Raw genomic sequence first — 18,570 nt, forward strand, 5'->3', positions numbered from 1 at the left:
ATGTCTGTATGAAGAAAAATATTCAAGCTTAATAGTAGTCTGCTTATTTTAATGGAAAAATAGATTTCCTCCATGATTAAAAGGTATTAATTGGGTGAATATTCTGTAATAGACCTTCTTGTAGTATTTTAACATTTTTTTCTAACTTTAGAGGTAATGTATATTTGTAAGAGAATTTAGAGTGATTAAGCAAAGTATATGGAAGAAAACAAATCCTACTACCTAAAAATAGCCACAGTTAGTGTTTTTGGATATATCCTAGCTTTTTCACAATCTCTTATTTACATAATTACCTTCTTACTGTATGTGGCACTTTGAATTCTGTGTTTTTGCTTAAAAATCTTTTTTTTTTTTTTTTTTTTTGAGACAGTCGGCCAGGCTGGAGTGCAGTGGCACAATCTCGGCTCACTACAACCTCTGCCTCCTGGGCTCAAGTAATTCTCCCGCCTCAGCCTCCCAAGTAGCTAGGATTACAGACATGTGCCACCACGCCCAGCTAATTTGTGTATTTTTGGTAGAGATGGGGTTTTACCATGTTGGCCAGGCTGGTCTCGAACTCCTGACCTCAGGTAATCTGCCCACCTCGGCCTCCCAAAGTGTTGGGATTACAGGCGTGAGCCACCATGCCCGGCCTTAAACATCTTTTTTTAGGAAAAGATTTTATTATAAATGTATTAATATGTGCTTACTACTGAAAATACCAAAAATATAGAGAAGAAACATTCCAATAAAAAAAAATTGTCCTTCAAGATACAAACCACTGCTTAACATTTTGATGTGTGTTCTTTCACAGTCTTTTTCTTTTTCTTTCTTTTTGAGACAGAGTCTTGCTCTGTCCCCAAGGCTGAAGGCTGGAGGCTGGAGTGCAGTGGTGCGATCTTGGCTCACTGTAACCTCTGCCTCCTGGGTTCAAGCAGTTCTCTGCCTCAGCCTCCCAAGTAGCTGGGATTACAGGCGCCTACCACCACACCCGGCTAATTTTTGTATTTTTAGTAGAGATGGGGTTTCACCATGTTGGCCAGGCTGGTCTTGAACTCCTGACCTCGTGATCCACCCGCCTTGGCCTCCCGAAGTGCTGGGATTATAGGCATGAGCCACTGCACCCGGCCTTTTTTTTTTTTTTTTTTTTAATTTATTTATTTTAAATTTTAGATAAGGGTGTACATGTGCAGGTTTGTTACATAGATCTATTGTGTGATGCTCAGATTTAGGCTTCTAATGATCTTATCTTGTCACCCAAGTGGTGAACATAGTGATAGGTAGTTTTTCGACCCTTGTCCGCCTCCCCACTCTTGGAATCCTCAGTGTTTATTGTTCCCTTCTTTGTGTCCCTCTGTACCCAGTGGTTAGCTCCCACTTATAAGTGAGAACATGCTGTGTTTGGTTTTCTGTTTTTTTGTTAATTTGCTTAAGATAATGGCCTCCAGTTGCATCCATGTCGCTGCAAAGGACATGATTTCATTCTTTTTTATGGCTGCTCTTTTAGATTTTTTCTGACATTTTAGTTTTTTTCATAGAATTGGAATGTTTTCTTATTTAGCCATTGGGATAGATTCTTAAACATAGGGCATGTGAATACTTAGTCAGAGCATGGCTTCACTAAGACAAAAATATGCCAGACTATGCATAGTTGACCCTTCGTATCCATGGATTTTGTTCCTGTGGATTCAACCAACCACGGATCGGAAATATTCCGGGAAAAAAATGTGGTTTGTACTGAATGTGTACAGACTTTTTCTTGTCATTATTTCTGAAATAGTAGTGTTAACAGCTATTTACATGGCATTGACATCACATTATAAGTAATCTAGAGATGACTTAAAGTATACTGCTGGATGTGCCCAGGTTATATGCAAATATGACATCATTTACATACGAGACTTGAGCATCCATGGATTTTGTTATATGCAGGGAGGTTGTGGGGGCGTTCCTGGAACTGGTCCCCCAGGGATATCAAGAGATGACTGTATTTACTTTTTTTTTTTTTGAGGCGGAGTTTTTGAGACAGAGTCTCACTCTGTCACCCAGGCTGGAGTGCAGCAGTGGTGCAATCACAGCTCACTGCAACCTCTGCCTCCTGGGTTCTGGGTTCAAGCAATTCTCCTGCCTCAGCCTCCCGAGTAGCTGGAATAATAGGTGCGGGCCACCACACCCAGCTGATTTTCGTAATTTTAGTAGAGACAGGGTTTTACCATGTTGCCCAGGCTGGTCTCAAACTCCTGACCTCAAGTGATTTGCCCACTTCGGCCTCCCAAGGTGCTAGGATTACAGGTGTGAGCCACCACACCTGGCCTGTATTTACTTTTTTGACAGTCATCACTGTCTTAAATGCTAATTTTATGAATACGTGGACATAGGCCAATGTAAGATGGGTTGTGGGGTGAATTTGTAGTTAGACCTTTACACCAGACTGTGTTGGTTTGTACAGTGAGGGCTTTAGTAGTGGGCTATAGGGTACCAGATTGTTTGCTTGCCCCAGTCTTGTTCACTGTTTCTATCTGCAAACTTGTTAGAAGGGTAATAAGACAGTGATACCGTATATTGAGTGATTAGTGCTAGGCACTGTGGTTGTGACGTTCCTTTGATCTTTTAACAGTCCAGTATGATTGGTGATATTTCCCATATTTTATATACAGGAAAACTAAGACTGAGAGAGGTAAGTTACCTAAAATCATACAGGCAGAAAGAGTGTCTGAAGTAAAAGTTCTTGAAATTTTTAACCTTAACAAACATCTGCTCTGCTTTTTAGTAATTTGGGATAGGTTATTAGGACCCAACCTCCTTGATTAAAATGCTGGCTAGGACTTTTTTCAAGCTTTTTTTTTTTCCAGTGTTCCTCAAAATAGAAGAAATAACTAACGCGTAGAACCCAAATCTTAGATGATAGAGTCCAAATTTAAAAAGATTCACAGCAGATGGAATCAGATTAACTGGAAGAAATTTTAATAGGGATAAAGATACTGATGAATTGTCTCTTCATACGGTAATATGTGTGTGAAATCTATAATGTTTTCCTGAGATAAGCCATCCACTCCACTTAACTACCATTATCTCCTATTCTCTGGATGGGAGGTGGAGCCTACAACTGAGTGGGAAGGGCTAAAATCAAAGGCTTAAAAGGGAAGTTTCCTTTGTAGAATCTCTTTCCTGGAAAGGATTCTTGTAGTGACTGCCATGGTAAGATTAGGGAATTATTTAAGACTGGATTATTCTCATGCTTTTAATTTTCTATGGCTTTCACCTGTCTTATTCTTGCTTAATATTTAGTAAGTCATTTTTAGAGAGTCCAGCCTATTTTTCTGTGTATGTGGACTGGAGTTTGAGGGTAGCACGCCTTTTGCAGACAGCATAATGGTGGCTGGAGCAATTCAAGTGAAAGAAGTTACAAAGGACTGCTTCATCCAGCTGCCCCTGCCCCTCCCTTCCTGCAGATTTTCTTTTGAGTCTAAAATCTTAGACACTAAGGCTTAGAAAATCTGGTTTTTGTTTGTTTTGTTCTTAAATCGGGGAGTATCTACCAAAGCTCCTTCCAAATCTCAGGATTCTGGGAATTTGTAGTGTCTCTGGGTTTGTTGTACTTTATTTATTTGTACTGTCATGTAAATTTTTACATGAAGGAACAGCGTTCTGATCCACAAAGTGTATCTTTTCAGAGATAGAAGAATGAAGCTCCCTTCTGGAGGTGTGGGAGCATTTCCTCTCCAGATTCACCGGGGTGGGTAGTGGGAGTCTTGTGGCATTAACCTGATAAGTAGTATGTCTTGCGCTCAATCCCTAGCACCTAGTATGTAGGCACTAAATAAATAGCTTATGGTTGTGTGGTTTGCATGGATTGAAATGAAATAGATTAAAAAGTTCTTAGAAGCAGAGAGTATCAGAGTATCACGCTCTGGTTATTTTCCTAGGAACACAGACAGACCTATGGGAACACACGGGAACCTCTTTTAGAAAACCTGACAAGCGAATATGACTTGGATCTTTTCCGAAGAGCACAAGCCCGGGCTTCAGAGGATTTGGTGAGTATTAAAACCTCCAAACTGAAGGCCGCTTGTGAAAGGTGCTTAGAGTTGCCAGGAAAAATGATTGCAAATCAGTTTGATGGGAATTAAATGTACCTTGCTTCTGGAATCTCTTTCCCTGTCTCCCAGCTGTCCCTTTTTGGAAACTAGCCTTCCCTTTCAGATTTAAAATGAATCACCCCTCCTCCCTTCCTTTTTTTATTCCCTGCTTTCCACCTCGGCTCCCGGAAGTACCAGTTTGGCTAGAGCTGATGAGGCTGGATAAAACCATAGGCGCCCCTTTGTCTCAGCTGGGCAATTTGCAATTCTGAGAACCTGTAGCCTAGGAGAGACTCATCTCTGTTGTTTTCTTAATCCCAACAGGAACTCCCCTTTTGCTAGGTTTCCTCTGCACTAAGAATGAAAATAACAGTGAAGAGGAATAATGGAAAAGGCTGTTGTCAGATGTTTTAGAATTAATCTTTGACACAGCCAAGTTTGATACATTGGTTTTCCATTCTGATATTTATTTAGAGCTAGTTTATACTGAGTTGCTGTCCTAGGCAGAATTTTTAACAACTTTGCTTGAAGAAAATTCTGGTGATTGAGTTTACCTCTGATATAACAGATTAAATGTGTTCAGGGAAGCTCAGTTTTAAAGTGAATCTCGTCTTCACCCCCTTCCCCCTTGTATTAAAAAAAAAATTGTGTCAAATACTAGACTTGTTGAAAACTTGGCAGAGGCAGGGTTTGCTGGCTACCCTTGGCTGGGATGGGCTGTTACTGCTGCTGGTTTTCTCTATCCTATTCTGGCATGGAGCATTTCCTGGGCTAGCCTTTTACAACTTTACACCTGGTTATGCTTACAAATTATAATACTTTTGTAGCCAACTCAGAGCCACTGAATGGAGATGGATATCCGAATTTTTTTTTTTTTTCTGAGACAGGGTTTTGCCCTGTTGCCCAAACTGGAGTGCAGTGGTGCCATCATGACTCACTGCAGCCTCGACCTTCAGTGCTCAAGCGATTCTCCCACGTCAGCCTCCTGAGTAGCTGGGACTACAGGCATGCCACTACACCCATCCCAGAAATATTTTCTGCCTTCTAGAGTTTAGATTCTAGAATTATCATGCACATTTCAAAAATATTTTTTAAAGGGCCTATTTTTTTTTCTAAGTGACCATTGTGGATATATTTCACGGAGATTCATATAGCTTTATAAAAGCTTCTGCAGATAAGTAAGGCAGATTCTAAATCAAGTTTTTTGTTTAGTTTTAGAATACTTTATAAGGGTGGGGAGTTTGTATCTGTGATGATTTTCTTTATAATTCAGTTTGGTCTAGGCTGATAAAAATGAAGTTTCCAAGGTATCATTCTGGTGAGGCCCAGAATGTGGGAGGTAGCAGAGAAACCTCTCTTTTGAGACCTGTGCTCTGGGCAGTATGGGTAGTAAGTTTTCTGTACACCTGTGTGATTTTTCATGTAGCTCTCTTTAGTGTAAATTCTCATGGATAGAAGCCAAATCTGTCTGATTTTTTTCATAGCCTAGCGTGGTGGCATGCACACACACTTTTAAAAACAAAGATAATATTTATTTTTTTAAAAAGGAGTTTCGCTCTGTCTCCCAGGCTGGAGTGCAGTAGTGCGATCTCGGTTCACTGCAGCCTCTGCCTCTTGGGTTCAAGCGATTCTTCTGCCTCAGCCTCCCAAGTAGCTGGGATTACAATTGTTTGCCACCACACCTTGCTAATTGTTGTATTTTTAGTAGAGATGGGGTTTTGCCATTTCGGCCAGGCTGGTCTCGAACTCCTGGCCTTAAGTGACCTGCCTGCCTCAGCCTCCCAAAGTGGTGGGATTACAGGAGCCACTGTGCCCTGTCTAAAAGCAAAGATAATAAATTCTGATCCTCCTTTGACTTTTGATTTCTTGGCAATAGGAGAAGTTAAGGCTGCAAGGCCAAATCACAGAGGGAAGCAACATGATTAAAACAATTGCTTTTGGCCGCTATGAGCTTGATACCTGGTACCATTCTCCATATCCTGAAGAATATGCACGGCTGGGACGTCTCTATATGTGTGAATTCTGTTTAAAATATATGAAGAGCCAAACGATACTCCGCCGGCACATGGTGAGTTGTCTTGGGTTCCTCTGCCTTGACCATGATGGCAATAAGCTGTAGGATCTCTAGATTTTGCCATAGCGATGGCATCTGTTCAGGCACCTTCTCAGTGGTCCTCAGCAGTGGGATGAAGGCATAGGAAATGACAGGCCACAGCTTAAGGCGGGGTGTAGAGCCTGAGGTATGGCTTGTGCTGGGTGCCACCCAAAGCAGCTGAGGGCCCTTACCCATATCCTGTCATGTACATCTTCTTGTCTTTTGTTCTTGCTGCCTACTGCTCTTCATTTCCTCCTTGGAATATGAATTACCTCTGCCCACAGGTTTTGTGTGTCCCAAACTAGATGAAAATACAGATTTCATTAGGCACAGCAGAGACAGCATGGCTCACCTTCATATCCCTAGCAACTAGTGTGGACAACTGATGCCCAAGAAGTATATGTTGAATGGGTACTTATTAATATTTAATAGTGATCAGCCTGTGACAGATTATGAAAGTAGCAGAATGGGTCCTTTGGTGCCTTCCCCTCTTTTTCCTAATAAAACAGGTATAAGGAGTTGAATCTGTTATTGTTGACAAATAGGTTTACTAGATTTTTTGCAGCTTCAAAAAAAAAAGCCATTTTCCCCCCCCTCTGTTATGGAATAAGCTTTGTCTTAAGGGGAATTTCTGCCATGGAGCAAGGGTGCGGAACAGGGGAAGGAGTAGAGATTAGATTAGCCTTTCAGGCAGAGAAGACTTTTTCTTGTTTTTTTTTTTGAGAGGGAGTCTTGCTCTGTTGACCAGGCTGGAGTGCAGTGGCGCGATCTTGGCTCACTGCAACCTCCGCCTCCCAGATTCAAACGATTCTCCTGCCTCAGCCTCCTGAGTACCTGGGACTACAGTCGCACACCACCACACCTGGCTGATTTTTGTATTTTTAGTAGAGACAGGGTTTCACCATGTTGACCAGGATGGTCTTGATCTCCTGACCTCATGATCCACCCACCTCAGCTTCCCAAAGTGCTGGGATTACAGGCATGAGCCACTGTGCCAAGCCCTTGTTCTCATAATCACAATATAATTTGGCTCTAAGGCCTCTGGGGTGTCTCTTTTTCCTTCCCCTTCCTTTTTTATTTCCCAGGATTTCCATATGTTGAGCATCTATGACCCAGGTTTCCTGTGATTTCTGTTATTATACTCTTCTCCCCAGTTTGGTTGGTGATAACTGCTTTTTTATGTTCCCAGTTCAGGAGCATGTGGTCTGTAAGTTCAGGGCCCAGAACTGTTGCTTTGACTCAGGTTCTCCAGACCCTGGCACACTTGACTGCATAGGGCTAGAGTCATGGAGGGGAGGTGATTGGCGGCGATTGGTAGAAATATCAGTGCACAGGAAATAATGGGGTCAGAAGGTGGGGCACTGATACAGACGGCAGGCCGTGGAGATAAAGTAAAATGGTTTTACTGTGTGAAAGCGGGTATTTTTATTGATGTGAACTGCTTACCATTTATGCCTTTTTTCCTTTTCGTTTCTGGTTGTTGAGTGACACAAACCAATGAAATAGCCAAAAGGGCAAGAAATAGTAATAGAAGGAGAAAACAAAGAGTCTGAATAAAACTGAGAATCAAATAAACATTCTGAATATTTGAAAATCTTCCATATTATATGATATAAAAATCAGATTTCAGGAAATACCTAATTTATTCCATGCCTGTTCTTATTCCCGTTGCTTCAGGTGTGATCACTGAAATGAAATGATCTTCCTTTGGCTTGGCTTCTGTTTCTAAACAAATAATTGTTACATGAGTTTGGTTATTGTTGGGAAGAGCCAGCATGAGTAAAGGGGTAGAGATAGGAACAAACTACAGATGGAATTTTCTTGGATGGATTCCAGTTAATAAATATTTGGATTTACATATGACAAATTGGAACATGCTTCTTGAGTTGACAAAAAGAGTTGCAGTAAATTTGCTTAATAGAAAGTGTTTCATGGGCCAGGTGCAGTGGCTCATACCTGTAATCCCAGCACTTTGGGAGGCTGAAGTGGGAGGATTGCTTGAGGCCAGGAATTTGAGACCAGCCTGGGTAAAATAGTAAGACTCTGTTGCTTCAAAACCCTTTTGAAAAATTAACTAACCAGGCATGGCGCCATGCGCCTATAATCTTAGCTACATGGGAGGATCTTTTGAGCCCAGGAGTTCGAGGCTGCAGTGAGCTATGATCGTGCTATTTCAGCCTGGGTGACAGAGTGACACCCTATCTCAAAAAAAAAAAAATTTTTTTTATACGTCTATACTTTTTAAACACTTTTTTCTTTTTTTTTTTTTTTGAGACAGAGTCTTGCTCTGTCACTTAGGCTGGAGTGCAGTGGTGCAATGTCGGCTCACTGCAGCCTCCACCTCCCGGATTCTTCTGCCTCAGCCTCCAGAGTAGCTGGGATTACAGGCCCCCGCCACCACACCTGGCTAATATTTGTATTTTTAGTAGAGACGGGGTTTCACCATGTTGGCCAGGCTGCTGTCAAACTCCTGACCTCAGGTGATCTGCCCACCTCAGCCTCCCAAAGTGCTGGGATTACAGGCGTGAGCCACCGCATCAGGCCTTAAACATTTTAAAATGTAAACCTTTTAAAGAATTCACCTAACAGCAGATGGCTGGCTGGCTGGCTGCATTAAAACAGTAAGCACTTGAGGGTGAGGAAAAGGGGGTACTTTGTGCTCCCTTGTGGCCAAGTGACCCTAGCTTCCTGCTGCTCAGCTAGGCTGCTTGCCTTTTTTTTTTTTTTTTTTTTTTCCTTTTTTTGCCACAGGACTTTCTCTTAATTTCCTTATATAACAAAGGGAATGCACTTGCAGGGGAGAAGGGCAGACAGGTAGTGGTACATGGTTTTTATCATTGTGAGTGGGTTTTCTAATCTGAACAAAGAAGGCCATCATGGTTAGGTGGTAATGAGAAGTTATGGGTAAAGGTGAGAGTAAAGTACTTAGCCACCCTAAGCTGCTGGAAATAAGCTGCTTAAGAATTTCCTGTTGGCTTGAGGCATTTGGTAATAAGCAAGCATATTGTTATTTATTTGGCCTTTATGTAGTGGGTGATTTTAATCTCCTGGGCTAAAGTAGTGCCAGAATGTAATCCAGAATACTTGTTCCAGATTGCTATAAAAGTGTCATAAATATATTCAAATGACTTTGGAAGCCTTTGTTTTATGGAAAAAAATCTCTGTTTTGCTGTATGTTCTCAGCTTGTCCAACTGTCCGGTAGCTCAGTTAACCACATTTGACCTGTCATTCCTTTTCCTTTTTGAGGAGCAGTCTTGTTGGGAGGCTTTGGTTCCCTGATGTGAATTTCATTGTCTTGCAGGCCAAATGTGTGTGGAAACACCCACCTGGTGATGAGATATATCGCAAAGGTTCAATCTCTGTGTTTGAAGTGGATGGCAAGAAAAACAAGGTAAAAAGTGGTGACTTTAGAAAGGAGTTGAAATATTGTATATTCCCAGGTTTCAGAAGGCATGTGTTTTTTCTCCATCACACCTTGTGAAGGACATAGAACTCTTCTCTTGTCAAAATACACAATGTGTTTCATTAATAATTATGGTATGTTTGTGAATTTTAGGCCTTTATCTGTTTAGGAATCAGTGGCCCACACATGAACTCTGTTTCTCTGCTTCCAGATCTACTGCCAGAACCTGTGCCTGTTGGCCAAACTTTTTCTGGACCACAAGACATTATATTATGATGTGGAGCCCTTCCTGTTCTATGTTATGACAGAGGCGGACAACACTGGCTGTCACCTGATTGGATATTTTTCCAAGGTAAGCAGGATCTGGAGATTAAGAAGCCAATGGCCAGAGCAGGGTGATCCATGTTCGCAGTTGGGGGCTCAAATCACTGACAGGAAGAAGCTGTACTCTGGGCAATGATGACACCCCTTCCTTAAATTAAAAAAAAAAATAAAGGCAAACCCATGTATCAAAGATTGTTTAATGAAAATGCAGTTTTAATTAAAAGCTTCTGGTTCATTCATTTCTAGAATTGTGGACTGGAGCTGCCTATTAATAACTGGTCAGAGCCCTCCCTAGTAACCCACAAGCCCACATCTTGTAGTCAAACCAATTCTGCTGGCTTTGCCTGCCTCTATGTTATTAGCTTAAAACCAGGAATATACTCTTTTTGCCTGATTGTTTAGCTGGGCTCCTTCTAGCACAGTGCCTTCAGTGATAACACTACTGCGCCTTTTAAAGACCCAAGGCCAGATTTTTTTTTTTTTTTTGACAGAGTCTCACTCTGTTGCCCAGGCTGGAGTACAGAGGTATGATCTTGACTCACTGCACCCTCTGCCTCCCAGGTTCAAGTGACCCTCCTGCCTCAGCCTCCTGAGTAGCTGGGATAACAGGCGCCTGCCACCACGCCCAGCTAATTTTTTGTGTGATTTTAGTAGAGATGGTGTTTTACCATGTTGGCCAGGCTGGTCTCGAACTCCTGACCTCAAGTAATCCACTCGCCTTAGCCTCCTAAAGTGCTGGGATTACAGGTGTGAGCCATTGCGCCCAGCCCAAGTCATAAAAGTTTATGACTTTTAGTATAACAACTTTATTGAAATATAATTCATATACCATAAATTCATGCACTGAAAGGGTACAATTTAGTGGTTTATAGTGTATTCACAGAGTTGTGCAATCAACCCAGTTTGCATTATCCTGAAAAGAAATTGATAGCAATCACTCCTATTTCTACTCAATCCCTCTCAGTTCTTTCTCTATAAATTTCCCTATTTTGGACGTTTCCTACAAGTGGAATCACACATTTTGATTTGATTCAATGTGATTTTTTTTTTAAATCCCTTTGCAGAATGGGGACTTACAGTGGTGTTTCCTTCCCTTCTCTTCCAGTAGGCAGCTCCTTTTCAAAAATTGCATTTAAAGTGGGCTTCTATATATTGAGTCAGCAGTCTTAAACTTCTTGCCCTGCTCTGTGGCTGTCAGGAGCCCAGAGTCAGCCTCCTTAAAATGACACTGGAGGTCTCAACTAGGGAAATCCTGGGATGATTAATGGCTTTGGCCATGATAAAGGGTGTGGTTATAACAGCTGTGAGCCTGGCAGCCACTCCTTGGGACTGGTTAGCCAGATGTTTTGCAAGCAGCCTTATTTTGCATCTGTGGAAGTGCTGAAACCTTTGGTTTCAAATCCTCATGACGTGTTCATCTGTTTGCTCTTGATTTCAGGAAAAGAATTCATTCCTCAACTACAACGTCTCCTGTATCCTTACTATGCCTCAGTACATGAGACAGGGCTATGGCAAGATGCTTATTGATTTCAGTAAGTGAAACTGCTAAGTCATTAGTTCCACAAGGCAGGGACCATGTGAATATTGTTTGTCTTTTTGTCCTGTGGTCTCTGCAATTCCTGGAATATAGTGAAGGTACATGGATATTTAGTAAATGAATGAACAAGTAGGAAAAACCTGAACATTGTCATTCTGCCTAATACACATTGAACATTGAAGGAGTACAGGACTCCTCCTTAATGAGTAGGAGGTACAGAGGATGATAAAGTAAGCTCTTTAGGATTATCCCAGTTTGAGACTTTTAAACAGCACATACATGCATGAGGCTTAAAATCTGGTCCTTGATGCTAGGGATTTCACTTTTGTAGGGACTTGTCTAGAGGTAATCCATGTACCCAATGGACCCTGTGCATAATATACTCTGCCGTCATTAATTGTGGATTCTGTCTTTGTGAATTTGCTTACTCACTAAATTTTATTTGTAACCCCAAAATCAGTCTTAACATTTTTGTGGTCATTCGTGAACATGCACAGAGCAGCAAAAAGTAAGAGTCATGGATGCACACATTCCCAGCTGACTTCAGAGTTTTCAGCTCTTACACTGTAAACAAGTTCATTTTCAGTCTGGGAATGCCACCACACGGTTTTGGCCTTCTGTTGATTTTAAATGGCCCCTATGAGTAGTACTGATGTGTCTGGTGTTCCTAATCTCAGGAATACCTGGGGTACCTTACAGGGGTTAGGTAGCTTTCTTCAGGTGAATTAGAGAGTTGCTGGCAGTGAGTTCAATGTTAATGATATCTACAGTGTATATTAAATAAGGCATTTTTAAACAGAAACATAAAATAAGTTTATGTATTGATGGTTGACCAATATGTGACCAGAGGCTTGCAGGAACCTAACCCTCCCTGTATTTCCCCTAGGAGTAGTGGTTCAATATTCACTAATTCAGGTTCTCAGTGACTTTATAAAACGTAACTGCTGTGAATAACAAGACTCTACTGTGTGTTATTCTATATTTGATGTCCACTGTTATAGGACAGGGTATATTGTAATCAAAATTGGAATTCCTAGAATTAGCCTTCCAAGCCTTCTTTCTTTCTTTCTTTTTTTTGAGACGGAATTTTGCTCTTGTTGCCCAGGCTGGAGCACAATGGCCCGATGTTGGCTCACTGCAACCTCCGTCTCCCGGGTTCAGGCAATTCTACTGCCTCAGCCTCCCGAGTAGCTGGGATTACAGGCATGTGCCACCACGCCCAGCTAATTTTGTATTTTTTTAGTGGAGACGGAGTTTCTCCATGTTGTTCAGGCTGGTCTCGAACTCCCGAGCTCAGGTGATCCGCCCACCTCAGCCTCCCAGAGTGCTGGAATTACAGGCGTGAGCCACCTTGCCCGGCCACCTTCTTTCATTTTTAAGTCACCTGAGAAGAGATGAACTGGGAAGTGACATAAGAGGGGAACTATATATCTTTGAATAGGTAACACTGTTCTTATAAACTTGATTTTATAGAAATTTTTAAGCATTAACAAAAGTATAATAAACGCTTCTATACCCATCACCCAGCTTCAGTAATTACCGTTTTTTGGGGGGCTAATCTTGTTTTACCTACATTTTCACTTGCCATTATTTTGGTATCTCTAAAAGATAAGGTCTATTACACCTTAAAAAAAAAAAGTCCTTCATGTCATAAATTGTGATATTCAAATTTCCCTGGTGTGATTTTGTTCTTTTTTTTATTTTTATTTTTTTAATACTCAGATCCAGGTAGAATTGATAGTGGGATTGAGAAATATGGCTCATAATTCACTTTTAGTCTAAAACTTTCCACTCCCATCATTTTTTTCTTGCTGTGTTTTTGTTGAAGAAAGCAGGTTAGTTGTCTAAAAGGGTTCCCTAGATTATGAACTTTGCAGACTGCATCTCCATAGTGTTGTTTTATATATTTTGTATAAATTGAATGTTAGGTGTTTAGACTTTACAACTAGAGGCTTCATCATTTGGGTTTTTTACACCCTGCACTATCTCATAGGTGGTACTGAGCTAATCTGTTCTTACCATTCAAAGATTTAAAAAATACTTAAAAACTAGGTAGTGAAGTGGCTTCACATTTTTGTTTCTCATCTCCCTTGTTTCCAACACACACCTACAGAGATTCATTATCAAAATGATTAATAGTGAAGCCTTCCAGAGTTCTTTTAGTGCCTATTACAGTAGTGCCCTCCTTATCTGCCATTTCACTTTCTGCAGTTTCAATTACCTGTAGTCAACTACGGTCCAAAAATAGGTGAGTACAGTACAATAAGATATTTTGAGAGACAGACAACCTTCACATAACTTTTATTACAGTATATTGTTATAATTGTTCTGTTTTACTATTACTCTCTTCCTGTTCTTAATTTATAAGTTAAACTGTAGCATAGATATGTGTTGATAGGAAAATACATAGTATATATAGGATTTGGTACTACCCACAGTTTTGGGCCTCCACTGGGAGTTTTGGAACACATTCCCTGTGAATAAGAGGGGACTCCTGTGTCATGTAAATGCAAATACACATTCTTCCCCTTTTGTTTATACAAAGGCAGTATACTATAGTTAACCACACAGTATTCCATTGAATGACTAAATCCTAATGGAGTGGACTGTGCTTCTTAAACCTTCTTCCATGTTGGCACACAGTTTTTTGCTATTAGGATAAGATCGAGTGTTGCTAGAAAAAGTCTGTATTTGTTCCCTGGCAGGTTATTTGCTTTCCAAAGTCGAAGAAAAAGTTGGCTCCCCAGAACGTCCACTCTCAGATCTGGGGCTTATAAGCTATCGCAGTTACTGGAAAGAAGTACTTCTCCGCTACCTGCATAATTTCCAAGGCAAAGAGATTTCTATCAAAGGTTGGTTTTTGACTCCTTGGAATGGTTGATTGTTACCCAGGAAGTTAACTCTACTGGGTGTTGTGTTTCCCCTGAATGTGAGAACGGAAGGCCCACTGAATATGGACCACTGCGGAGACCCTCACTAAAGTTGCCTAGGAATCCAAAGCATTTGGCCCCTGGGAATGGTTATTAATTGGCTTCTCAAATCCAGAGTTGCCAACACTTTAATTCTTATAAAAGTCAAGAAGCAAAACTTCAGATCGTTTGGTTCATCTTTCTGAGAAAGACATCCCTGTGTATTTATGCAAGGGTGGAACAATTTAGTTTGATCTATATTTGATCCTGATTTCTAAGGGGCCAAGAGTAGCTTCTTGCTGTAATATCCTTTTGTAGTTATTTGGACTGGTCAAATGAATACTTTGTAAACTCCTTCTGAACAGATTGGGTTGAGTATAGAAGATTCTGTCCATTTGGATTTCCTTTAAGGGAAAGTAGACCTTGGTTGGGGGCAAAGGGGTGGGAACCTGCACTTTGGCCAGGTTGTCAGTACCTCTTCTGTTTCAGAAATCAGTCAGGAGACGGCTGTGAATCCTGTGGACATTGTCAGCACTCTGCAAGCCCTTCAGATGCTCAAGTACTGGAAGGGAAAACACCTAGTTTTAAAGAGACAGGTAAGGTTCTCATCAGGGGCTTGCTCATTGCTGGATGTCCTTCAAGACTTAGCAGAGCAAAGTACGGGCCTTAAGACTCGAGAACCTTCCCTTAAAGGAGTTGGGCTACACGCCACTTTTACTGGGTCTCATTTCTGTAGCTGGCAGTGATGCCTGTGTTGCCTTATCCTTATCAGAAGGTTTTGATAAGCTCCTGTCTCAAATTTGGATGACACAAGTTAAGCAGCTCCAGTTAAGCAGCTTTATGTTGTACAGCATTTCTGTCATTTGATGTTTTTCTTAGGTGGGAGGAAATTGCCCATCTGTAGAGGAATCTTCACAAATGCTGTCTCAACTCAAACTCACTTCTAATTTTTTAAATTATTTCATATATACAATAAAGGTCGGTGAGCGATGATTTTCATTTCTCACTGAGGGTAAAGTAGGAGGAATGGATTAGATAGGAAAGCAGTTTATAAGTCAAAATATAGTATTTTTTTTGATACCCTAATATGTTGTTAAACCTTTGGCAATTCCTTCTTGGTGGTTAGTTATTTTGGAATCTATGTAAAGGCACTTGAGTTGAAAGTATGTAATCCTTTTTCCCATTGTTCTCCCTCAGGACCTGATTGATGAGTGGATAGCCAAAGAGGCCAAAAGGTCCAACTCCAATAAAACCATGGATCCCAGCTGCTTAAAATGGACCCCTCCCAAGGGCACTTAAAGTGACCTGTCATTCCGAGCCAGCGAACCCCAGCAGTAGGAATCCGTACCCTAGGGATCTGTCTGTCATTTCTGTTGCTCTTGTGATTGGCAAGTACAGTATCCTTTGGGAAGGCCATCCCCCTCAGGACTGTCCTGGCTCCGACCTTTGTGTACACTGCAGACGCTGGTTCTGAGGAACTGTTGTTTCGGCCTCAGTGAGGTTGCCTGGATGGGATCTGTATTAGACTTGAGTGCAGGTCTCTCAGCACTGACCCAAGGAGTTCTGTTATGGTACTGTACCTGTCCAGTCACTGGTTCTCTCCTCATGTCCTCTCGCCCCATGAGGTTGTGTTGTGTCTTCTAAGCGTGGTACTAGTGCTTGCCACCTGGTCACCAGACCTCCAAATATGGCTGCCACCACCAGGACCTTTCCAGTTACTCCTTATATGTGTGTTCTATGGAGGGGCAGGGAAAAGGTGGCACTTGTGAGTGTGTGTGGATTGGCAGGGGGTCCATTCACTTTGGGTTCCATCTTGCTTTAAATTTCTTGCCTTCATTTTGATTAAGAGACCTCTTTTTGATCTGTATTGGGCTAACCAGAGCCAAATACTTTTGAAGAGTTTCCCAGGGACTAGTCATGGTAATAGCATATAATTGATCTGAATGAGATGGAGAGAAGAATGAAGGGGTGATGGTTCTGGGTTTGATTTGAGTTCACCTGTGGGCAGTGGGCAGTGGGCAGCGTCTTGGTGAAAGGGAACGGATACTACTTTTTGCCTCACTGTAAAGTACTCACTAGTAAATATTTCCTTCTCTCTTTACTCCCACTTTTTACGTTTGCAGGTGCCAAAGTAATGTCCACTTTTCCCTTTCATGCTGCATATTAACTGGTTAATTATACTGCAGAAACCTTTTCACCTCCACTAGTCTGATACAGTACATCTGTACTTCCATATACCTTGCACTGATTTTGTCTGAATGCCCTGGGAGAAGTAGAAAATGATTGAAAGTGACTTCCGTATCTCAGCCCATGACTCAGCAAGGCAGAATGGCCACCCCTGCCAAAGTTTGCTTCTCTTTTCAACAGTGCCTCACCCTCCCTCTAGGATTAAAGTGCTTCTGCCCTTCCACGAACTCCTCCTCCATTTCCTTTTTGGGATTTGTCACCATCCTTCTATTCTCTGGTCTTCTATTTTTGGTGTTGTTCAAGTGAAGGAAGAGATGTTCCCTCTAATTTCTCTCTAGCCCATTATAACCTGCTATCTTGGGGCAACTTTTGATGTATGACATGTCACCCTTCCCAACTTGGTCTCCTCCAACATGCTGTCTTCATGTGGAGCCCTCACCACAATCCCTGACTCCGGTCATTTGTGCCTTTCTCTTGTCATCTCTGTACACTACTTATATTCACTGTGGGTTGGGGGAGCTAATTTTAAGCATGTTCAGTGGCAGCTCCCCTCCAGTTTCAGTGTCACTGTTAAAATTTATCAAAAAGCAACTTCACTAGGGGTTTTCTTAAGGGATAAAGGCCTTTTACAGAAGCTAAACCCTTCCCCACATGTGGTAGAATGTGCTCTTCTATATCTACTCCTCAATAAAGCATGTTCTCTGCTCAAGTCTGTTTCATCTGGGGGCTCTCATTTATATATGAAAATGATGCACACGATCTGCTACTAATAGTAAATGCACTTGGGATTTGCTTTCCCTAGCAGTAAACTGTTGAGGGATGTGGTTTGTGGCTATGGAATGTTTTTCCCTGTGATACAGGCTGTCTATAAAGATCAAGGGAGTGCTCACTCTGAACTTCTCTAGATGGTGGCACAAATTTGATCTGCCTCACTTTGGTTCCAGCTAATCAGTATACGTAGCAATGATTAGTCAGTATTACCCATTCTTTCACTAAGTGCCATTTTCCACTGATTTTAGGGGCAAAGGAACCAATAGGAAATTAGGATATATGGGGGTACAGTTGATGCCTGTAGGAGATGGGAACAGACATTCCTTCTCATCTCCAAGCTCATTCACCAGTATTGAGCAGTGTCACCTCTAATTATTGACTCTCTCGCAGGTTGAAATGATTCTTTTTGAAAATAGCTGCATTTTCCTGTAAGATATACCCAGCACAGGAAAAGGGTGGCTGAGCACTAACCTCCGTATGGTGGAAAGGAGGAGGCTGGGAATTGTATGTGCTGGAATGGTTTCACTCACTGTGGCCAGTAGTGGTGAGAACCCATACAGTTGAAGTTTTTTGCACAGTCCTGATCCCAGGTCTCCACTCGCTTTGCCATCCCACTTTACTCACTAAAAATAAAAGGATTTATTATCTCATTTAAACCCCCACAGGTGTGGGAACAGAGTTTCACTTACCTTGGCAACTTTGCGTGAGACTATCCCATTTCATTCCCCCCCTTTTTTTTTTTTTGAGTCAGAGTCTGGCTCTGTTGCCCAGGTTGGAGTGCAGTGGCGCAATCTTGGCTCACAACCTCTGCCTCCCGGGTTCAAGTGATTCTTCTGTCTCAGCCTTCCAAATAGCTGGGATTACAGGTGCCTGTCACCATGCCCAGCTAATTTTTGTATTTTTAGTAGAGACAGGGTTTCGTCATGTTGGTCAGGCTGATCTCGAACTCCTGACCTCAGGTGATCCGCCCACCTTGGCCTCCCAAAGTGCTGGGATTACAGGCGTGAGCCACTGCACCCGACCTTTTTTTTTTTTTTTTTTTTTTTTTTAAAAAAAAAAAGACAGTCTCACTCTATCATCCAGTCCGGAATGCAGTGGCATGATCTCAGCTCACTGCAACGTCCGCCTCCTGGATTCCAGTGATTCTCCTGCCTCAGCCTCTCAAGTAGCTGGGATTACAGGTGCAGGCCACCTGGCTAATTTTTGTATGTTTAGTAGAGACAGGGTTTTGCCATGTTGGCCAGGCCAGTCTCAAACTCTTGACCTCAAGTGATCACCCGCCTCA

At 41.8% G+C, this 18,570-nt stretch overlaps 1 protein-coding gene across 4 annotated transcripts in view; it reads left to right on the plus strand.

Moving 5' to 3' along the window:
- Positions 1–17,223, plus strand: part of KAT7 (lysine acetyltransferase 7) — a 40,525-nt gene extending 23,302 nt beyond the window's left edge. For all 4 annotated transcript variants that reach the window (XM_511869.5, XM_003315607.5, XM_063799809.1 and 1 more), the window contains 8 exons: positions 3,906–4,016; positions 5,935–6,126; positions 9,456–9,545; positions 9,769–9,909; positions 11,320–11,413; positions 14,124–14,270; positions 14,817–14,923; positions 15,525–17,223. In XM_511869.5, the coding sequence (XP_511869.3) occupies positions 3,906–4,016; positions 5,935–6,126; positions 9,456–9,545; positions 9,769–9,909; positions 11,320–11,413; positions 14,124–14,270; positions 14,817–14,923; positions 15,525–15,626 (984 nt within the window). In that variant the 3' untranslated portion in view covers positions 15,627–17,223. The remainder of the gene's footprint in view (positions 1–3,905; positions 4,017–5,934; positions 6,127–9,455; positions 9,546–9,768; positions 9,910–11,319; positions 11,414–14,123; positions 14,271–14,816; positions 14,924–15,524) is intronic.
- Positions 17,224–18,570: the final 1,347 nt, after the last annotated feature.

This window comes from Pan troglodytes, chromosome 19 (assembly GCF_028858775.2).
Source record: "Pan troglodytes isolate AG18354 chromosome 19, NHGRI_mPanTro3-v2.0_pri, whole genome shotgun sequence".
NCBI classification, from domain to species: domain Eukaryota; kingdom Metazoa; phylum Chordata; class Mammalia; order Primates; family Hominidae; genus Pan; species Pan troglodytes.